This window comes from Mesoplodon mirus, assembly GCF_964341445.2.
Source record: "Mesoplodon mirus genome assembly, chromosome: 6".
Classification (NCBI taxonomy): domain Eukaryota; kingdom Metazoa; phylum Chordata; class Mammalia; order Artiodactyla; family Ziphiidae; genus Mesoplodon; species Mesoplodon mirus.
Genome location: NC_138982.1, coordinates 128,229,189 through 128,253,151, shown reverse-complemented (window position 1 = coordinate 128,253,151; position 23,963 = coordinate 128,229,189). Strand labels below are relative to the sequence as shown.

The 23,963-nt window shown below is 34.4% G+C and overlaps 1 protein-coding gene across 2 annotated transcripts in view; it reads right to left on the bottom strand.

Annotated features, from left to right (window-relative positions):
* Positions 1–8,294: 8,294 nt before the first annotated feature.
* GABPA (GA binding protein transcription factor subunit alpha) overlaps positions 8,295–23,963 on the bottom strand; it is a 34,989-nt gene continuing 19,320 nt past the window's right edge. For both annotated transcript variants that reach the window (XM_082625922.1, XM_082625921.1), the window contains exons 6-10: positions 21,964–22,158; positions 18,119–18,172; positions 17,058–17,198; positions 16,624–16,816; positions 8,295–10,770 (exon numbers count right to left, since the gene is read on the bottom strand). In XM_082625922.1, the coding sequence (XP_082482048.1) occupies positions 10,542–10,770; positions 16,624–16,816; positions 17,058–17,198; positions 18,119–18,172; positions 21,964–22,158 (812 nt within the window). In that variant the 3' untranslated portion in view covers positions 8,295–10,541. The remainder of the gene's footprint in view (positions 10,771–16,623; positions 16,817–17,057; positions 17,199–18,118; positions 18,173–21,963; positions 22,159–23,963) is intronic.

Genomic DNA, 23,963 nt, shown 5'->3' with positions numbered 1-23,963 from the left:
CCAACACATATATATGGAATCTAGAAAAAAATGGTTATGACGAACCTGGGGCAGGATGGGAATAAAGACGTAGACCTACTAGAGAATGGACTTGAGGACACAGGGATGGGGAAGGGTAAGCTGGGACAAAGTGAGAGAGTGGCATGGACATACATACACTACCAAATGTAAAATCGACATCTAATGGGAAGCAGCCACATTGCACAGGGAGATCAGCTCGGTGCTTTGTGACCACCTAGAGGAGTGGGATGGGGATGGTGGGAGGGAGGGAGACGCAAGACGGAAGAGATATGGGGATATGTGTATACTTATAGCTGAGTCACTTTGTTATAAAGCAGAAACTAACACACCATTGTAAAGCAATTATACTCCAATAAAGATGTTAAAAAAAAAGAATTGAAGCCAGTGAAAACAGAGAAATCTAAACACATTCATTGTTAATTTTGTTCTGGATATTTTCTATTCTTTACATCCTTGTTACATTGAGTGTCATCCCAGACAAGTAGCATTAGCATCCTCTGGGAGCTTGTCAGAAATGCAGAATTTCAGGTGCCACCCCAGACCTAATGAATCAGAATCTATATTTTAACAGGATCACCAGGTGGTTCATTCACAAATTAAAAGCTGAGAACAAATGAACAGAGCATTGCACACTGTTGAGTTTGATGCTTTCAATAAATGAAGAAGTGTTTATAATACATTAGTTCTATTGAAAAGAGCATTTCATTTGTATAGACAAGTCCTGTAGTCAAGAAGTAACTTAAATGTATCCATGTATTACACACTAACTGGTTCTAGATTCCTTAAATAAAATAATTTACTAATATTCAGTGCCCTAAACTGATAGATTTACTAAAAGCTTATTTATCTTAGGTATTAGATTTTAGCAATTTTGAAAATATCTGCAAAGTTGCATTTGATTAGTTTTCATTTTGTCTTAATAATATGTATTAAGTGCTTTCCTTGAAGAACAATAAAGATATCAATGGATGTTTAATATTAAGGATCACAGGGTATTTAGTCTTATATTCAGAAAATTACATTTTATCATTTTCTCACATTTCAGCATTTCATGTAGGAATTTTTCTGTTTATACTAATTTCTTTCAAACATCTTTAAATTTTTTTTGTTATTTTAAATTTTCAGCATTTTCAGGATTTCAATGAATTCTAAAGTAGGTATAATTTAGTTTGTCATTTCTAAAACCTTGGAGTCAACATTTCGTATGTGACACAGCTGATTTCTGTCATTTCTGGGGTCATTTAAATCAAATTTTATGGTTAAGGTATATCAATCTAGAGTAGTAACATGGTACATTTAGTAATGCCTTCTGAGAATGCTCACTTCCTTTCTTCTACTTTGGAAAGTTCTTCCCTAGCATGTTAAAATTTTTTGCAAATTATTGAGTCATTCATTTATCTAAACTGCTCTTTGTTAGAAACAAAAAAGTATCAATATTTCAAAAAATGTCTACAGCATATAAAGTTTACAGCAAAATGTATTAAATGTGATAGCTTCAACAGAAAAATAAAATAAAATAAAATAAAATGCCACAGATAATCTTATTCCCTTCACTTTTTCGAACCTAAACCATTGGTATTAGTTGCTGTATGTTCATAATGAGATTTGGAGTCAATCAGTGCAACAACCTAAATTTTCCATTTAGGAGAAAATACTTGAATGCAAAATAGTTTCTACAATGTTAGTTCTCAGACTGATTTTAAAAGGCATATAAAAATCAAATATATTATGGAAAAGAATTAAGCATTGAAGTGGCGAAAAACTGTTTTCCCTGTGTCTCCTATTTACCCAAATATGAGCATGCACTTTACTACCATGGCATGTTTCTTAAAAAAGAAAAAAAAAATTCCACACAAATTTTATTGTTTTCATGTCAGAAAGAGAAAATATTTCAATATAAATATATTTTTAGAATCAACAAATGGACATAATTACTCTATCAAGTGGATAAAAATGTGATCAATAAGATATTTCTAATAGTTTTATAAAGAATGTGGTGTGAGACCAATTTTTCTTTTTCTTTTTTTAATATTTGTTTTATTTATTTACTTATTTATTTGGTTGTGCAAGGTCTTAGTTGTGGCAGGCAGGTTCCTTAGGTGCGGCATGCATGTGGGATCTAGTTCCCTGTCTGGGGATCAAACCCATGCCCCCTGCATTGGGAGCATGGATTCTTAACCACTGTGCCACCAGGGAAGTCCCTCTGATATTTTTAATCAATTTCTTTTTTTTATCTATTTCCCTATTCAGTATTGATGCTGACAATAATGTGTTTCAGCAGATCCAAATTTCAATTATATCCTAAAAAAACATAGGAAAAAAAGCAGTTCTCAAATATAATACTTATTCTTTATAAAATAAGTGATATAAGATGCCATTCATGATGAATGCAAATCAAAACCACAATGAGGTATCACCTCACACCTATCAGAATGGCAGTTATCTGAAGGACAACAGAAAAAAGGTGTCGGTGAGGATGTGAAAAAAAGGGAACCCTCATACACTGTTAGTGGGAATGTAAATTGCTGCAGCCACTGTGGAAAACAGTACAGATGTTCCTTAAAAAATTAAAAATAAAACTACCATACAAACCAGAAATTCCACTTCTGGGTATTTTTCTGAAGAAAACAAAAGCACTAATTCTAAAAGATATCTGCACTCCATGTTCATTGCAGCATTATTTACAATAGTCACGATGAAGAAGATACACAATGGAATATTATTCAGCCATAACAAAGAATAAAATCTTGTCATTTGCAACATCGTGGATGGACCTAGAAGGTATTGTGCTAAGTGATCAGAATTAGCCATTATTCAGTCATTCATTCAGCCATTTGACAATATTTTACCATTTTTACAGCATTTTGTCATTTTACAATATTGTATCATTTTATCATTAAATGAGATAAGCACTAATTTCAACAATAGAAAACAGTATTCTTTGGAGGATAATTTTCTTTTCCAGAACTTTGTGCTTGTTTAGTGTTACATAATTGTAAGATGCAATGCTTTCACCTACATGATTTCATTTAATCCTCTCCATACACCTGCACTGTAGACAAATGTACCAACTATCCTAGCTTAGACAGGAGGATATGCAAGAGCAGAGAGGCTAAACGACTTGCCCTCAATTTCATACCTAGTCAGCGGCAAACCTGGGACTATAACCTAGTTCTTCTGGCTCTTTCCTTGACATGCTGCCTTGTATATTCTGTACAGTTAGGTACTCTGTATTTGTTTAATCACTTAATGAATTTCAGACAAACAAGGTAGATATTCACAGTTAAAGAATTTTCTTTAAAATAAAATATCCTCTCCATTTTATAATCTGAGAGCTGAAGACAAGAATCCTACTATGGGGTTCTTAATGCATAACTTTTTCCTTTAATCACTAAGCCAAGCGAACATTCTGGTTCAACTACACAGTAATGTTGGTGGATGTACTAATGGATTGTGTACCATACCCTTTTATCCATAAAGTAAAACCAACCTAAGAGATAGAAGGCTTCACTTTTCCTTTAGTATGGAGAATATAAGAACATTTTTTTTGCATAGATTTCTAAGCAAGTGAATTGAAGAGTTGCTCATAGATACACTCAATAGTTTATTATCTTTAAGTGTTGTTCTATTCCATTCATATGTAGTTACTGTTACACCTAAAAATAGCATAGGTGTTAATTGGGAGTTAGTTGTGTCATGAAGTACAGACCCCAAGATCAATTACTTTGTTAGCAGATATCAGAAAATGCTTTCCTCAGATTACAGAGACATTTTCATACACTAGTGACATTGCCATAATCATTCAGTTAAAACTGATGCTCATCACCTAATGACAAAATATTCTAAAAATCAGTGTGGTCTGCAGATGAGTATCAGTCAGTGAATTCTTGTTATCTGTCCACAGGGAGATAAGGACAGACATTGAAACAATTACAGCAATTTGACAGAGTAATCTATGTCTGTTGAACTTGATAAATTTAAAAAGGTGGGTATTTTTGTCTTTCTCATTTCATCATTCTAGTAATTCAGTTTTTAACTTTATTGAGGTGCAATTTACATAGCCTCATGCTCCCAGTTTTACAAGTACATTTAGTTTTGGCAAATTTGTCCACCCATGTAATTGTAGCATAACGTAGAATAGGCTCATCACCCCTCAAAATTTTATTGTGCCCAATGCAGAAAATCATCCCCCATCCCCAGCCCTAGGTGACCAGGGATCTGCCTTCTGTTCTTACACATTAGATGTGCCTTTTCTAGGGTTCTTGGTGAAGCAGTAGCTCACTATTTTTTTATTGCTGAGTGGTATTTCCATTGCATGAGTATTGCTTGTTCAGTCACCTGCTGATGAACATTTGTATTGTTTACAGTTTGGGGTCATTATGAATAAAGCTGCTATAAACGTTAGTGTACAAGTCTTTCAGTAGATATGTTTTATTTCTCTTGGGTAAAAGCCTTGGATTGGAATTGCTGGGTTGTGACAAAAATGTGTTTAACTTTACCAAAGTAGCGTGCTATTATTTTACATTTTCACCAGCGACATGAATGATTTCCATTTGGTCCATGTCATCACCAGCACTTGGTGTTGTGAGGCATTTAACTTTTAGCAGTTATAAGTAATATTTAGTGGTACTGAATTGTGATTTTGTGTTTCTGATAATGCTGAGCAGTTTTCCATAGACTTGTTGACTATTTGTACATCTTTTGTGAAATGTCTGTTCAAATACTTTGACCGTATATTACTGGATAGTCTTAAGAGATCCATATATATCTTTGAAATAAGAGCTTTGTAAGATAAGTGTATTGCAAGTATTTTTCCCCAATCTGTGTTTTGCTTTTTACTTTTAAATAGTGTCTTTCAAAGAACAGAACTTTCAAAAGATTTGAAATCTATTTTACTGATTTTTTTATGATTCTGCTTTATTATCTAAGAAGTCTTTGACTATCCCAAGGCCATGAAAATTTTCTTGTTTTATAAGTTTGAGAGGTATTAAATTTTTTAGTTTTAAATTGAGGTATAGTTGATTGACAATATTATATTAGTTTCAAGAAGCTTGAGACTTTTTATGTTTAAATTTTATGTTTAGGTTGATGATCCATTTTTAGCCATCCAATTTTTATGTGTGATATGAGGTAAGGATTGAGGTTCACTTTTCTCCATAAGTATATCCAGTTTTCATAACATTTGTTGAAAAGACTATCCTTTCCCTATTCAGGTACCTTGCACCGTTGTCAAAACCCAATTAGCTATATATGTGTGAGTCTATCTCTGGACTATTCTGTTCACTAGTCCATATCTATCCTTATCTCAATACATTTGTTGTATAAGAATAGCAAAGCTTTATATGGACAGTGCAAGTTCTTTTTTTTTTTCAAATTATTTTGGCTATTCTGGGCCATTTGTATTTATACAGATTTTATGATCAGCTTGTTTACAAAAAAGACTGCCAGAACTTTGAGTTGATTATGGATTTAGAGCCAATCAACATTTACAAAACTGAGCCTTCCAATTGACCATTATGGTATATATCTTCCTTTTTTTTTCACATTTCTTAGCAATTTCTGTGGCTTTCATTGGACCAGTCTTACACAAATTTTGCTACATTTTCCCCTAATTACTTCATGCTTTTTAATACTATTGTAAATGGTAGCTTTAAATTTCAATATCCAATTATTTGTTGCTAGCATATAGAAACAACATGGAGTTTTGTATACTGACCTTGTGTCTTATCTCCCTAAACACACTAATTCTAGCAGGTTTTTTTTTTTTTTTTAAATCTATTCTTTAGGATTTTCAATGTATTTGATATATTCTGAAGTTTTATTTCCTACAATACATATGCCTCTTTTTTTCTTGCCTTATTTCCAGGTAGTCTTCAGTATAGTGTTGACTAGAAATGGCGACAGCAGATATTTCTTGGATTTCCCCAAATCTTAGATGGAAAACAAACCATTGTGCATGATGCTAGTTGTAGGTTTTTCATACTCTTTATCAAGTTAAGGAAGTTCCCTTCTAATTCTAGTCTGTTCAGAGATTTCATCATGAACAGATGTTGGATTTTACTGTATATTTTTCCTCCATCTACTGAGATGATGTTTTTTTCCCTCTGTATTGTTAATTTGGTGAGTTAATTGAATTTTTTAATTCTCCTAGTAACTGATTTTTTTTAAAATAAGCTTTAATTGTGGTAAAATACACATACCATAAAATTTATCATCTTACCCATGCCTAAGTGTGCAATTCAGTAGTGTTAAGTATATTCATTGCTGTATGACCAATCTCCAGAACTTTTTCATCTTGTAAAACTGAAACTTTCTACCCACTAAACAACTCCCCATTTCCTCCTTCCCACATTCACTTTTTATTTTATAAAAGCTTTAGTCTGTGACAAATTGGAAATTAAAAAGTCATCCTTCACACCACAGAAATTTTAAAAGTCATGTTCTAAATCAGTTTGCCAGTAGTAAAAAGTCTTTTTAAACATGTGCTTATTAGCTTGCAAATTAAGCTTTAAAGTTGTACACAAAAAGTGTCTTGGGAGAACAAATATACCTCACTAATTTCCTGATGATTTTCATCACTTCAAACTAGATAAAATTAGTGTGAAAAGCAGTTTATTTCACTCAAACTGTTTCTTTTTAAAGCATGTCAGTCAAAATGTGATCACTGCTTGACCATAAACAAAAGAGTAAGTCAGGTTTTTCTCCTGTTCCCTTTGACCCCTCTATACTCTGGTCCTGGTTTCTCAGCCAACATGGAGAGGTCATTTTTCATAATTAAAACCAAAACAAACCAAAAAACCCACAAACTTTACTAAGAATTTCTATTTTAGTGATCATCAACTTGCCTTTTGACAAGTACTCAGTGTTACCATTTCTTCTGTTGCTATTCTGAAACAGCTCGGCTTTGTGGATGGGGTTTTCATTTATTTTCTTAAAAAGACTAAACTCTCTAACACCTAATTTTAGTTCAGTGGAATTTGTTCTTCCCAAATTGATAGTTTTTAAGTAAAGTATATGGGAATTATATGCATAATATACTAGATATGAACTGTCATATTTTCATCTAACCTAATATCCCAGGAATGTGAGACTATCTGTATGATGGGGAAAAAACTACTAAAAAACACAGAAATATACTGTATAATAGTTTTATTTTTCTCATTTTACTATTTTTACATTTTATGCACAAATATTTTTTATCTGAGTAAAAATAGAAAATAACTGTCTTATGTAAAATTACAAAAAAAAAGCCACAAAGAAATACATAATTGTTGTTATGACAGTACAAGTGTCTTTATTTAAAGAGTAAAAATGTATGCAAAAATCCTCTTCCCTCTTACAAAAGATTGAGAATATTTTTTTCTGGCTGCAAGTGAAATATCACTGAAATATCAATATTTTTATACCCTCTAGATATGAAGACATTAAGTTAGTCACATGTTGTTTTGAAATTATGAATTTTAAAACATTTTTGTGCTATTTCAAAGATACATTAGTTCTTTTTAAAAGGCAGTAGCATAAAATGATGAATATGTAAAACAGCAGACCTCACCAAAAATATTCGGAGGCACAATCCTTTAAAGAAATATCATAGTTGAATTTCACCATTTATTCAGGGGAGAAAAACAACTAGACAATTTTTCCTAATTAACTGACACAAAAATAAATGTGATGAGTCGATTCATGTGACAATCAACCACAGAGCAATTTTCTGCCTAATTTGTTTGATTTTCTGATGCCAACACAAATTTCTAAACTTAAGGCCAGCAAGATATGTATGAAAGTTGGCTCAATGAGAAATCTCATGTGGGAAAAAAGTTTTAAAACAAAAATGAACACACTTCATTATTTTTGTACTTACATGGTATGGAAGACGGCCAATAATTTTATCTTTCTCCCTTTTGAATATATTGTAACTTCTTCTCTGGAAACTTCATTCATAAAAGCAGAGCAAATTATATTTTCTTTCAAAACACAAGTTATCTTTCAACAAAAGAAAAGACTACTTGGCTTCTGATAACTGCAACCTCAATAAGGACAACGGAAATAGTTTATAAGTTGAGACAAAGTAACAGAAGTTTCTTGAGTCAACTGGGGAAATTAGTCTCATTACTTATGTTATGGTGCATAAAACAATGGTGAGAGGCAAAGAAGAAAAAAGACACAGCACCTGATCATGTATGAGAACTGTCTCTGTTCAAATGATAATGAGGAATAAAATAAGAACTGCAAAAGGAAGAAAATGGATAGAATGTGGTTTTTTTTTTTAAAAAAAAGTATCTGAGGAACACATAAGGAAAAAAGAAATAATAGTTTGATTTTAGGGATCTAGAAGAAATATGGGTGTTCCTTGTCTAAAATATATATATACATAGAGTTGAGACATAACGGAAATATGTCATCTTGGCTAAAACTTTAACATGTTTCCCCCAAAGTATTTTAAATCAAAAAGTCAATAATTTTAAGCTCTTGATAAATATACCAGAATAGTAAACTTTATTATTATTATTTTAAAACTGTAAGTGACTTGTCAACTACCCAGGCCATAAGAGGATGGTGCAAACCTTCTTTATAGCTGTTATCTGAACTAGAGCTTCTATATATTATTTCATATTTCTATTCTATTCAGATATTCTTGCAATCACAGCATCCAAATTAAACTAATAATTTGTCAGTCTACTCTGTATGTGTTTATAAAAAGGTAAAAATGGAAATTACAAATTTTATTCTTTTTAGATTCTACTGCAGGGTCTTAAAAGACTTAGACATAATAAAAATATAAATGACCTGACATTGCATGTTGCAGTCCTACAGCATAAAAAAACACTTAATATTATGACTTGAGGTTACCAGAAAAGGAGGTCACAGACGCCTTCCTCTACTCCTTGTTCCTAAGATCCCTGTCCTCATGGTTCTCTCCAAACCACTATTTGGTACTAGTGGCAGCAACTGCTAACAGTGCCTCTTTGACTGCATTAGCGTGGCACTTTCCTCCTAGTTAGTAAAAGTATTGAGCTCTTACTAAGCTGTTTAGAGGGATGGATTTAAAGGCGATGATGAGGAAGAAGGTATATAAAGTAATATTTGAGAATCAATCTTCTGCTATAAGAGGATTATTTGCCAGTATCTCATATGATTCGTGCATAATACCTTAAAACAAAAAGAAAAAAAGCAAGGAAACCAAGCACAGCAAGCAAGAAAAAAAGAAAGACATTTCTAGCCATTTCTGTTTAGTGTTGGCTTGTGGTAAGTAAAGAGTTTTACGTATATAAGAGTTATTTAATTTTTAAAGAATTTTTTAAATGAGTTATCACCTTTTGAAATATCTTTGCTTTGAATATTATGTCTTCATTTATATGTGTGTACATGTGTATATATATATATATATATAAGATGGTCAACTGGACATGTATATAGATATCTGTACACTCATATATAATATTCAAAGGAAAAAATTAAATAAATGGGAAATTTTGTTTTAAGAAAAGACTGCCTACACTGGAGTTCAAAATTTCCTTTTAAAACTATTTGCAAGTAATTTACTAATGTCTTGAAAGGTAAAGTACTACTGACTGATTTAAAGTCTTCACTTCATCTGAAACCCAGGACTTATATAAGCTGCTTTGTATAATAAACCAGCACTACAGGGTAATTAAAAAAAAAAAAAAAGCCATACCAAACCAAACTAAACCAAACTTTTATTTTCGGGTTGAGGTACACTTGTTCAGTTTTTTAAATCTCTGATAGGGAAAGCAGAGATCATATGAGAATTTTTGTAATAGTTGGTTTATTAGAATTTAATGCCTCTCTTATAATAATTTAAATTCTTGGCCTGACATTATGAAATAGCTATACAGTAAATCCTTAAAATTGGCTTGAGTAAAGCCAGATTTAAACCTGGATCTCTTTCTTCAGCACTGTTCCTCTGCCAGTCTTTTTACTGTCCTTTGCTTGCAAATATATAAATTACTTTAATAACATGATGTTCTTAGTTTAGTAATTTATTAATATTATAATTTTATTTGATATGACTATTTTAGCTCTGCTTGATTAGATGAAACAGGCATACATGCTTCAGCTGTGAAAAATTCCGTTTTCTGGTTCTATGTAAAGCAACATCTAAAGCAGCAGAGAGGGGAAACAGTTATATTTTCAAAAATAGTTAAGCCAGACTGTTTCCTGGAGATATTTTCATTTATTTTTCATCAATAGCCTCTGGCTATTTTTGGTTGGGCTAGACATTAATACTGACCAGTTTAGCTTTCTTGACTGTTAACAAACTATCCCACAATGAACCTGCCTAAACACATTGTGGTGATCGTTTAACATACACATTTTCTAAAATATATGCTCAAAGTAAAAAGATCCAAATTCACAAGAGTATGAAATATTTATAAAAAAATCATGCATCAGACTGTACAGTCTAGAAATAAAAGAAGATTCAAATTCAGTAATAAAGGTAAGAGCAATACTTGCTCTAACATTTAAGAAAGACCTTGGACTCCCAAAAGGTCCTGGGCTCAATTATCCTTTTCTGTTTGCAGAGACGCAGTAGCCAGGGCTACTGCTGTGACTGGCTGGGCAATTCCATGGAGTTGCATCTTTGCAAGTTTCTTCTGTTCACATTCTGTGACCAAACGGTTCAACTCTGCTGCACTGTATCCGATAAGAGTCTTCAAGTCACAGACAAACTTGTATACAAATCTCTTGCCTTGAACTTTACAAATCATGTCCCCATCGTAATAATACCTTTAAAAAAAAGAGAAAACACATTAGGACTACATTAAAAAATTTTAAATTTGGACTTCTTGGGAATTCCCTGGTGGTCCAGTGATTAGGACGTGGTCTTTCACTGCCATGGACCCGGGTTCGATCCCTGGTTGCGGAACTAAGATCCCACAGGCCATGTGGTGTGGCCAAAAACAAAACAAACAAAACAGAAAATAAAATTTGAAATAGAACTACCATACGACCCAGCAATCCCACTACTGGGCATATATCCTGAGAAAACCATAAATCAAACAGACTCATGTACCATAATGTTCACTGCAGCTCTATTTACAATAGCCAGGACATGGAAGTGTCCATCGACAGATGAATGGATAAAGAAGATGTGGCATATATATACAATGGAATATTACTCAGCCATAAAAAGAAACGAAACTGAGTTATTTGTAGTGAGGTGGATGGACCTAGAGACTGTAATACAGAGTGAAGTAAGTCAGAAAGAGTAAAACAAATACCATATGCTAACACATATATATGGAATCTAAAAAAAAAATGGTTCTGAAGAACCTAGGGGAAGGACAGGAGTAAAGATGCAGACGTAGAGAATGAACTTGAGGACACGGGGAGGGGGAAAGGTAAGCTGGGACGAAGTGACAGAGTGGCATGGACATATATACACTACCAAATGTAAAACAGCTAATGGGAAGCAGATGCATAGCACAGGGAGATCAGCTCAGTGCTTTGTGACCACCTAGAGGAGTGGGATAGGGAGGGTAGGAGGGAGATGCAAGAGGGAGGAGATATGGGGATATACGTTTATGAATGGCTGATTCACTTTGTTATACAGCAGAAACTAACACACCATTGTACAGCAATTATACTCCAATAAAGATGTAAATAAATAAATAAATAAAAATTTAAAATTTGGACTTCTTACAATATTTCACAGATTATTCCATAAGAAGAAGCCTAGTATTTTATCTACCACAATAGCAATTAACACTGAGTTTATATAAAATTTTTAATGTTATTATCCAAGGAAACTTCAGAACATTATTAACTAAAATTTCAATGCTAAGCACTAAAATTTTATGTACTAAATCTTCAAAACATATTTTCAAAAATTATGATGAAACACTGATTTAAAAATAAAGATTACTAAGCAAAACAAAAAACCTTGGGAGCAGTAATAGAGCCTAAGAATAAGGGCTCTGAATCAGAACGCCGAGATTCAAAACCTAACATCTCAACTTATTACCCTTTGTGACCACAGGAAAGGCACATTTTCTCTAAGCTTTTATTCCTCATTTATAAAATGACATTAAAAACAGTATTAACACTAATAGAATTGTTGAAGATTAAAAGGATTAAAAGGATTTGTAAAGTGCTTAGCACACAATGACTGCCACATATAGCCCTCTAGAAATAGAAGCTATATTGATATATAGCTTTATTCATATAATATGAATAAAAATTTAATACACATATTCTTTGGATTGTTGGAATGTCCATTTCCTCTCTTTCTTGTACAAAATCCTTTATTATGTAGCTATGCTTTCATCTTTATCATTTTAATATGTAAAGGCTCTCCCCTTACAGAGAAATTCTCCAAACCAATAGGGAGCCTCAAAAGAGTAAGCAAAAGCGCTTAAAAAAAAAAAAAGAGGATACAGAAAAACATAAAAGAGGACATCATAAAGAAACAATGTTTCTAAACCTACACAAGTACATTTGGGGAAATCACTCTAGAAGTCTGGTCTACTGCTGTTTTCTATGGATATAGAACAGTTGGATTTATACTTACTTTGGAAAACAGACTTTATTTACCCCTATGCACTGCCAATTCCAATAATAGGGAAAAAAAAGGTAAGTCAAAACTTTTCTGGGCTGGCAGATTTTGGAGCCTTTATTTTAAAACTGCACTGCCCATTTGTGCCATTTGATGAAGAGCTGTTACAAAAGAAACAACTATTTGCAAAAGTACCAGTGGTATAAACTATCACATTTAGCAGTATTTTATTATAAAAATCACTCAGTTTAACCAAAAATCCATTAATGAAAAGACTACATGCAGGAAATTATGTCATCTTTCCCTAATTCTAGAACAGCTAAAGTATAATGGTTATGTTCACTTTCCCAGTAAGAGATATAACACACTGGGCATAGTCTCCTGTCTCCTTTTTTGTCAATTACATTAATACAGAATTTAGATCTCAGCCCACAAACCACCAATGCTTGTCATCCAGTTAAAATGCTGTAGGCATTTCAATTTCTTAAGAAAATTTCTACATAATATGTAAGGCTGTAACAACTAAGACACTTGGGAAAAAAGGAAAATGAAGAAGGAAAGTGGTTTTACATTTCTAAAACAAAACTGGAGTTGGTATAATCGTATGTTTCTTGGTAAGAGGTTATAAAATGTCATACATATACATTCTCATTTAAATTAACACTTAATTTTACTTAATACTTCCTCCAGTCTAGTAGATGCGTCATACGACCACATATAACAGCACCCACTGCATTTGTTGCCCCCCTAAAATGAAGAAAGTAGAAAGGTACACAATGCCTGTATTTTTATTCATTCATTCATTCATTCATTTATGGCTGCATTGGGTCTTCGTTGCTGCGCACAGGCTTTTTAGTTGCAGCGAGCAGAGCTACTCTTCATTGCGGTGTGCAGGCCTCTCATTAAGGTGGCTTCTCTTGTTGCGAAGCACGGGGTCTAGGTGCGTGGGCTTCAGTAGTTGTGGCACATGGGCTCAGTAGTTGTGGCTCGCGGGCTCTAGAGCACAGGCTCAGTAGTTGTGGCACACAGACTTAGCTGTTCTGTGGCATGTGGGATCTTCCCGGACCAGGGCTCGAACCCATGTCCCCTGCATTGGCAGGTGGATTCTTAACCACTGTGCTACCAGGGAAGCCTCGATGCCTGTATTTTCATGGATATGATTTCTTTTCTCCCCACCCCTTTTTTTAACTTGTATTTTTAGAAAACTGTTAAATTGGGAAATATATTACACAAACAGGAAGGACACAAAAGCGAACAGCTCAGTGATTTATTACAAAGCGGACAGTCACCTGTTAACTATGACTCAGGTCAGGACACAGAGCACTGTCAGCACCCTAGAGCTCCTCTGCGGCGCCTCCCCATCATCACCCCTCCCTTGCTCTAAAAGGTTACACAATCCTGTTTCATGATAATAATTCCGTTGCTTCTTTTTATAGTCTTATCACCCAAACATCATCCATAAATGCTGTAATTTAGTCTTGCTGGGTTTTTTTATACTCTACTATATAAATCCAGTATATACTCTTTTGGGTCTGGATTTTTTTCACTGAACGTTATGTTTGTGACATTCACCCATATCAGTGCATTTTTAATGGATACACAGTATTCCCTTGTATATTAGTTTATTTATTCACTCTACTGTTGATAGATATTTGGGTGGTTTCTGGTTTGGGGATGTTATAAATAATGCTGTTATAAGCATGCATGTGAACATATATGTACATTTTTGTCTGGTACACCCTTAGAAGACAAACTGCTGGGTTATCGGTCACAGTTTACATTCCTACCAGAAGTGTAGAAGCATTCCCACTGCTCCATATCCTCACCAACACTTGGTACAAGCAATTATTTTAATTTTAGCCACTCTGGGGTGTGCACTGTACCATTTTATTGTGGTTTTAAAATACACTTCCCTGGACTTCCCCGGTGGCACAGTGGTTAAGAATCCACCTGCCAACGCAGGGGACACGGGTTCAAGCCCTGGTCCGGGAAGATCCCACATGCTACGGAGCAACTAAGCCCGTGTGCCTCAACTACTGAAGCTTGCGCACCTAGAGCCCGTGCTCTGCAACAAGAGAAGCCACTGCAATGAGAAGCCTGTGCACCGCAACGAAGAGTAGCCCCTGCTCGCCACAACTAGAGAAAGCCCACGCACAGCAACAAAGACCCAACACAGCCAATCAATCAATCAATCAATCAATCAATAAAATACATTTCCCTGATTACTAATGAGGTTGTGAACCACTGCATATGTTCATTGGCCATTTGGACAATCTCTAGTCTAATGTGTCTGCTTAAGTTTCTTGCCCATTTTTCCTAATTTTCCTATGGATTTGTAAGACTTCTTTAGATATTCCAGGTAAGAGTCTTATGTCAGATATGTGTGGCTTGACTTTCTCCCTCCTAATGATGGTTTCTGATGACCGGAAGTTTTAAATTTAAATGTAGTCCAATTTATTGATCTTTTCCATTATGTTAGTGCTTTTGGCTCTGTTAATGTCTTTCCTCATCCACTGAAGTCAAGTAGGTATTTCTAGATGCCTCCCTATTTTACTTTCACATTTAGAGCTACAAGTGACATAGAATTGATTTTTAGTATGCTATGAGGAAGGGGTCAATATGGATAGTCAACTGTCCCAGCACTACTGATTGAAAAGTAGGTCTTTTCCCCACTGCCATCTTTAAATCAAATGTTCCTATATTCTTGGTTCTATTCGGGCTATCTACTCTAATCCTTGTTCTATTTGTCTGTCCTAAGCAAATAGCACACTGTCTTACTGTTGCTGTAGCTTTACAATGAGTCTCAATATCCTGTAGAGCAAGTCTTCCCACTTTGTTAATTAATCTTCTTCAGGTGTCGTGGTTATCGTGATACCTTATATTCCTATATAAATTTTACAATTATCTTGTCAAGTTCTATGAAAACATTTATTCAGGTGGTTACTGCATTGAAAGACCAATCTGGGGAGAAGTGACATCTTGATTATTAATTCTAATAATTCATCTGTAATTTTGAGGGGACTTGTATGTACACAATCACATCAACTGTCAAAACTGATTATACAGAAAGGATCTTTAGATAGTTGGCAAAGTGTCTGAGACTGAATAAGTGATAAGTACATTGAAAATAAAGCACTGTAGTTACTTATGTATGCTAAGGAAAACAAATGGTCATTTTGGAAAAGAAAAATAATCATGATAAACTATGTAATAGTACTTACATGCCATGATCTTGTAACAATGAATACTGATCTAACCAACACTTCCACATAATTATATAATTACACTTGGATGAAGGGATGGGAAGGGTGTGTGTGTTAATGATGAGAGGTAAATCGTAATCTCTGTGAAATTCACAAACAATGCTCTAGTGAAACATGAAGTAGCAGTAAAAGCATGTTATTTAGGAATACAGAGGTAAACTGCAGAACTGCTTTACCAAATTTACTCTCCCAAAAACATAGACATAATTCCTATATATCCTACTTCTCAGATACTTAAGTGCACATACTGAATTTCTATCGCTGTAGTAAGCATAATTTATGACAGTAATTATGTCAAAAACTTTCATACCACTTACGAGAAATTATAAATAATTATTCTACTCCAACTCAACTGATGTAAAGTTTGGATATTCAGATTTAGGCATATTGTGGGGGAAGGAAAAACAGGGATATGGGTTGACATTTTGCATCTAATTATAAAAATTGACAATATCTACGTATTTGCTAGAATTTACACTCATTCAGTTCACCTATACCAAATGATAGCATCTCTGTTATGTAAATAACAGAAACCTCAAAGATTAAATACGTTTGTTTTAAACATAGTACATGCTTTTAAATCAGATAAAAACAAATAATCTTAGAATCATCTTTTAAAAAACTCTATGTACCTCAAATTATTACTAAAAATCTTTTTAAGAAGTAATTTTTAACATAAATGTGAAAATTTTTAGTTTTATTTATATAAAGAAAACATTTTATAAACAAGTATTTTAACATCATTACATAAGTGTTTACACTAGAATAAGAAGCTATTTTTTAGAAAGGTTTGATACTTAAAGAAAAGTAATAAATTCTTACCTTAATGCACGACTAAGTTTCTCATAGTTCATTGTAGGTTTATTTTTACGTTGTCCCCATTTTTGTGCAACCAGTTCGGGCTGATTTAGCTTAAATTCTCCTTCATCACCAACCCAAGAAATGCAGTCTCGAGCATCCTTGTCAGTAAGAAGTTCTAGCAAAAACTGCCACAGTTGGATTTGGCCGTTGTTTCCTAAAAATTGACAAGAATGACAACCATTGACCACAATGCTATGGATTAACAGAAGGCAAAAGACAACACAGGTCTTCTGGTGCATACCTCAGCCACACTAAAAACACAATTTTTTTTTTACAAATGCTGTCTAAGTATTGCCAGAGAAACAGTCCATATTCACATTTTCATACTGTGAAATAAAACGAAATATACATAATTCGACAAATTTTATAAATACCAGATGATAATGCAAAAATACCTGTTCTGTTCCCAGGTGAACTTCTGTCTTCTCCTGAAATCCTTGGAGCTCTTTGTACTTTAGCTGCCTTTGCACTACTATTTATAGCTTTAATGGCTGTTGGTGTAGCAGACTGCACTGATGCTGGAATAATTTGCACAGCTGCAAAGCAAGACAAGGAAAAACATATTTTTTCTCCTTCCAATACAGTGAAAAAAATTACTGAAAGAAATAAAACGCAATTAGTTTAACTAACGCCCCTCTAATTACCTCAGCACAAGTTCAGAGGATAAGGTATAATGTCTGTATTACAGTTTGTGCATCTTAACATAGCGAATAAAAGTTGGTCTCCTTATTTTGGAAAAACTTATTGATGTGATAAATCTAGCGATACATTAAAGTTATTTTAAAAATCTATTTTTTAAATTATTTGTTCATAAAAAATGGTTTATCAAATTTTGGAGAATGTGGACAAATGAGAATTCATGTTCCACCGCTGATAAGAGTACAAACATACCCCCTTTGAGAAAAACTTTGGTCTTACCTAGTAAGGTTGAAAGGGTAGAAACCCCATGATACTACAACCAGAGAATCTCACAAGCATTCTTACAATATTCATTCAATGATGTTCACAAAGTTTTAAAAATAATATATAGCAGTGAAAATAAAATTGAGCATGTATCAACATGGGTCTCATAAATGTTAAACAAAAAAGCAAGTTACAAAAGGATATGCACAGTGTATCACCATTTTTCCCCAGAAGTTTAGACATGTATACAACAATGCCCTAAAGTGTTTATGGTTACTTAAGTTGGTAAAAAGATAAAATATGCATAGAATAATAAACATCAAGTTCAGGATAGTCATTTAAAGTGGGATCTACAACAGGTAAACCTGATATACAAAGTTTTATCTCTTATGGTATACACAGATGTTGGTTATACTTTATTATTTCTTTGTATATCTAAAATACTTCATAGGAAATTTAAAAATTAGTTTTTTTTACTACCTTGCAGTACTAAATAAAGAAAACGTTTCTTATTGATAAATGGGCCACATATTATGGGCACATGAATACTCACGTTGATCAATTGTAACTATCTCATTCATCTGTTGTTCTTGGCTTGCCAATACGTCTGAAGAACACACATAAAAATTTTTTGTTTTCACTTAAACCAGAAATGCAAACTCCAATCCAGTAAAATTCAACTTAATAAAAAAACAAAAAACAAAAAACTCCACAACTAAAACAAAAACCAAGCAAACAAAAGAGCAAAACATCAAACAATTGAAACTTACTGGCATAATAACCTAAAAAGATCCTTGATAGTCATTTTACAGGGAAAAGATATTTTTAAGAGAAGCAGCAGAAGGAAAGTTCCAAATTCTTTTCATGTTCAGAAAAGTTATTCAGAGAACCAGGGTTTTCTAAATGTAAATACCTATTCTAAATCTATTTATCTATGTTCTATGTAAAATAGGAAATCTTCAAGATCAGATCAAAGATGAGAATATAGATCACAATGAAATTATTTAGATACACTTTCTTCATCAAAAAGGCTCTTTCTCTTCAAGATGGTATGAGAAGAGTATCATAATTTACTTATCTAACATTCATTTTTTAATAAAACGGCTTTAACTTTAGAATGTTTCTTCTTAAAGACAGCCAAATTTTCAGTGGAATTGTAGCTGTCCTCAGTGTCACAACTGAACTAAATAATTTAACATGTCTATAAATACAGCTCTTGACATGAGTTACAGTGTAAAAGGTCCTAGTAACCCTTTGGAGAACCATTCATTACTCATCTGTTGCTATTCCCTACTTAAATGCTATTATTTTCCTCTCAGACAAGAGTTACACTTCCCAGTCTATATTTCTTCAGCCTATTTAGTGCCCATCATAGACTGGATGCTTCTCTCTTGAACTGAAATTGCACCTACCAGCAGTCATCTGTGTACTGAGTGAGTCCTGGGGCATGGGCTCCCAACACACTTCTACTTAGGATGCCACGCCAGGATCCAACTAAAGACACAGAGCTGGAGAGGACTGGGAAACTAAAAAGAGATCTGAATCCTACTTCTCAGATGGGAGCTTTCTTTGGGGGTCCTGAGTTTGGGAGTGTAAACAATTACATGGAACTAGCCTCAGATTTGGGTTCTGATCTTAGCACTCACTTACTGGCTTTGTGGGTGTGGTAAATTATTCAACCAATTTCACCACTGATTTCTTCATATTGAAATGAGATACCCCCACCTACCACTGTATGAGGTGGCTGTAAGGATTAAAGGAAAGTATTTTTAAGAAGCACAATGCCTGAAACGTAGTTAACTTTTCAGTAAATTGAAGACACTATTCTTTTATCCACATTCCTAGTTCTGAGCATTCTCCCCAAGAACCACTGTCCCTCTTGAAGAAAAATGCATGCTTTATATTTGTGGTATATTTTCCCTCAGATTTTATAAAAGTAACTTGAAAAGGCAAAGTGCTATTGGAATGAAATTGTTCCATTCGTGACTGTAAATAAACACAGTGCCCTAGACCAAAAAGAGGCGAAAGAGAGTCACCACCACACAGCACAGGCATTCCTGATCTGTAAGATCAGCTTCTCAGCCCTGCTTTTCAGAGTGGAGTTTGGTTTGTTTCCTGGGAACTCTCAAGATAACAAGGCAGAACAAAGAAAGAGAGGGGCTTTGGAAAGCCTGGTCCAAGACCATACAGGCACTCTAATTATCATATTCCTCTATAGCCCTCAAATCCTGGTCATGCATGAAGGAAGCAGAGCCCTAAGGGGCAAAGCTCTGAGCGTATGGAGGCATTTTATGAAGAAACTTTGGACACTAAAGGCATAAGGCAATTCTTTTTTCTAAATAACACCCTCAGCAAACTGAGAGCTTTGTGCCTTTGGTGGCAGAAGACATATTCACACGAAGAAGGACATCATAGAGCTGGTACTACTGGAACATTTCCTAATTATCTTCCCCATGTATTGTAGGACTTCTTCGATGAAGTTTCACCAGAAGGGAAGCTGCAGGAAGCTGGTGGCTCGGGTGGGAAAACTAACACAAATATGTAAAGATGGAGCTCTATCTGTTCAGTATTGTGTCTCCTTGATAGATCATTGAGGAAAAGATAATAAATGCTGGGTTAATAAATGCCTTTCAGAAATATGCTGTAGACTTCACTCTACAGGAGGGGCCAGAGAACTAGACTGTGCCCAAAGGAGCCTGTTCTGAGAGGTAAGGCTTGTGAATTACAGAAAGACTGCCAGAAATAGCCTTACACATCACCCTATCCATTCCCAGATTCTGAGAATTAGATTCCCAAACCAGATGGGATTTCCTCACCAGGCAAAGAACCACGGCCAGATAAGCAAGGAATTCCCTAAGATACTCATCTAGGCTCTGGGGCTTTGTTACTTTTGAAAACAAAACAATTCCAGAGCAGAGCTCTTCTGAAGAAGACCCATTCTACTACTGACTGCAAAGAGATGGAAAGATACACAAGATTTCTCTGCCCACTGTACTAGGAAAAGTCTCCGAATGAGCTTTAACATTTGAGAAGCACTGGGAGAACCAGAGAGAAACAACCAAAAAGTGCTGACCCGGGAGACAGAGCGAAAACCATGAATTGGAGAAAAACTAAACTGTAGTCTAAACACTGTCCTTGTTCTATTCTCGAGAGTCCCTACAAGAAAATGTTTCTGTAAACATAACTTACATGTTAAAATCCTGAAACAATTCAGAATTTACCTTACTCAGCTGAAAAGCTCTGCAGGGAAGAAAACCTGTGAAGCTAAGGATAAACTTCCAACCAGAACATTCAACTTATTTATCTAATAGGAACTGAAATTGGAAATAAACCCTGTAAATATAATGAATGTAATAAGTCTTTTAAATATTTTTTCCTCCTAATATTTAAGAGAACCAACACCAGAGAGGCATTACCAATAAAAACAATGAAGGAAAGCTTCTCTGCAGAGCTCATTTCTTGAATCAACAGCGGATGAAAACCCTAAGCATTAAATGACTGTGAAAAATCCCTCTACCAGATCTGTCCCCTTACTGGGTACACAGTAGGATGAAACGCTACCAGTTACATTTTCATCCATAACCATTATAAAACAAAGTCAGAGTGTCCTATTCACACATTCTGAAAACTATATGGGTTTGGCTAGCATTCCTGATTTATTTAACAGTGTCAGTGAATGGGTTACTGCTAAGATATTTTAACAGTCACTGATATATAAAATGGATTAAAATTCAAGCAAAATCATTTACATTTATTTGAGCTCTTTTTGTTGGACAGCCAAAATCATAATAATAATGTCCGTCAAGCAACATGATAACACTATAACCAGTGGCTTCCAATTCAAGATGGTGTGTTGCATACTTACACTTCCCCTTTCTCCCTTAAGATCCCATTCAATTAAAATACATTTTAAAAGATTTAATCCCAATAATGAAGGGAATGAGAGGGAAGCCATCTGTGAACAAATAATCTTAAATTTCTAGAAGATGAGCATAAAGGACAGAACTGACTGATGAAACAGAAGTCAACAACTAGAATATATGAACAGAGCTAAATGCAGGGCATAGAATCTTACTTCAGAACTTGGATTCTAGGGTTAGTCTGCCTGGGTTTGGATCCTGTCTCTGCCTCACCTTAGGCTGTATAACCTTGTAGGGGCTCTCTAAGCCTCAGATTCGTATCTGAAGAGATAAGGAAAGTAACGATCTGTGGCATTAGTACGAGATCAAATGAGATAATACATATAAAGCTCTCAGCACAATTGTGCTCTCAGCACAATTAATAGATGTTAATTATTATTGCTATTATCAATGAACAATTTAGATGAAAACAAAGTTATAAAGAAATAAAACTAAACTTAAGCTACAAGGCAAATAGACAATAATTTCAATTTTATACATTTTCGAAGAAGTTCCAGATGACTCCAGAGGATTTCTCCCCGAGGAACCCGCTGAAAAAAATCTTCTTGGTTGAGACTACAGAGTTCTCTTCCAGAAATGTTCAGCGTAGTGAGGTCTATATCGGTCATGCTGAATTCCTTCATTACCCAAACCACCCAATGCAGGACTTGGTCTGTGGACCACTGTATGGGATCTAAAGAGAAAAATATTACCATTGGCCTAGTTGCATCTTAGATATTATATAAATTTACAGTTAACTTGTCAACACACACACACACAAACACGCAGATAAAATCCAGACAGGTTTCTTTTTTTTACAAGTAAGTGAAGTAAATAAACTCATTATATGAAATAAAAAAGATTCTTATGCTCTATTTTCTCCTTAGCTCCTTTTCAATTTCTTAATCTAAATTTTTGATGGATTCACCTATTTCTACATCAGTTAGTCTGGAATTTTACCAAGAAAAACAAAATGCAAAACTGCTCTCCAGTGGGCCAAATGGAAGAATAAAATATATGATTACCTTGTAGGAAATGGAGTAAATTAAACAAGTTTTTAAAAATTATTTTGTAGTAGTGTATGATTTGATGCACTGAAAAAATAAAACTATAAGGGGTTTCTGGGGAGACATATTCTCCAAAATATGAAGGTAATCTTTCCTCACTTTTACTTCTTGTAAAAAGTCAGTTGTTCCTGCACTTACCCTTATGGTGGCACTTACAATACAACACGCTAATTGCATGTCTACTCAGCTGTCTACCCCTATAAAACCTTGAGGTCTTAAATATAAGGACTGTGTCTTGTAAACCACTGAATCTTCAGAGCTTACCACGGCGCTTTGTGCGTACATTTGTTAAATCTATAAAAGGTGAATCCAAATAGTTTCATTTTCTTCATCATTTTTTACTATTGAATGAATTCACAAATAAAAAAGATGGCCAACATGTGTAAACAGTTCATGATTGTATCCCTGACACATAACAGAATTTCTACTCACAGAATTTTAATAAATACTAGCTGAATTAATTTTGGTATAGGTATTTCTGCACGGAGAAGGTAATCTATCCAAATGGTATTGATTATATGCCCCCAAGATGCATGCTATTCAATAAGAAAATAAGTGAGGAAAAATAACACTTAGGTACTACCTATCAAGAGCCAATTTACAGTAAAAATGAATCAAACATAATACAAGATTGAAAGCCACAGAATTGATTTTTTATTTGATTTTTTTTCACAAGGAAGTTAAGGAAGGAAGATTCTAAGAAGATGGCAGCAAAGTTTTAAAATTTCTCTGAATGCACACATAAAGCAAAACAAAACCCACCACTAAAAGCAACTAGAGATCAAAACCAAAAATCCATGGACATTTACAATTAAACCAGGTGACATGATATCCCCATGGAACCCAAAATACATGCAGGTGAAGACAAAGCAGTAACAGTCACAAGACCTGTATGGTATCAGCATCTGTGCAGGAGAAAGCAGAGGGAAGCAAAGGAACATCTCACTCTCCATCCTGAGCATGTGAAAAACTGAACACAGCCAGGAAGTATTCTTTGAAAGCACAGTTTTGCCCAACTCAATAGCAGAGGAATACAAAGGTCCATGGTCAGCTTTAAAGGGGATGGAGCAGTGAAGCACCTGTGGAATTTTCAAACTAAGCCAAGGATCACTTCCAGAAAAGAAGACCACAATAAGGAGAAACTGGTGGGAGTGGAACTGAAATTGAGCAGCATCGAAACACAAAGGAAAGGAAAAGGGAAAGAGGAGGTCCAGATAAAAGTGAAGTCAAGGAACAGACAGGAACTGAAAAAGCATGAGGCTCTATCCTGTAATACTACTCAAAAACAACAAACAGGAGTTCTGGAAAGTTAGAAAAGCTATCCTGAAACACACTTCAAAGTTCAAGTAAGCACATTTTATGTAAACATGAACAAAAAAGTATCAGGATCAAAAAGTTAGGGGAGGGCTTCCCTGGTGGCGCAGTGGTTGGG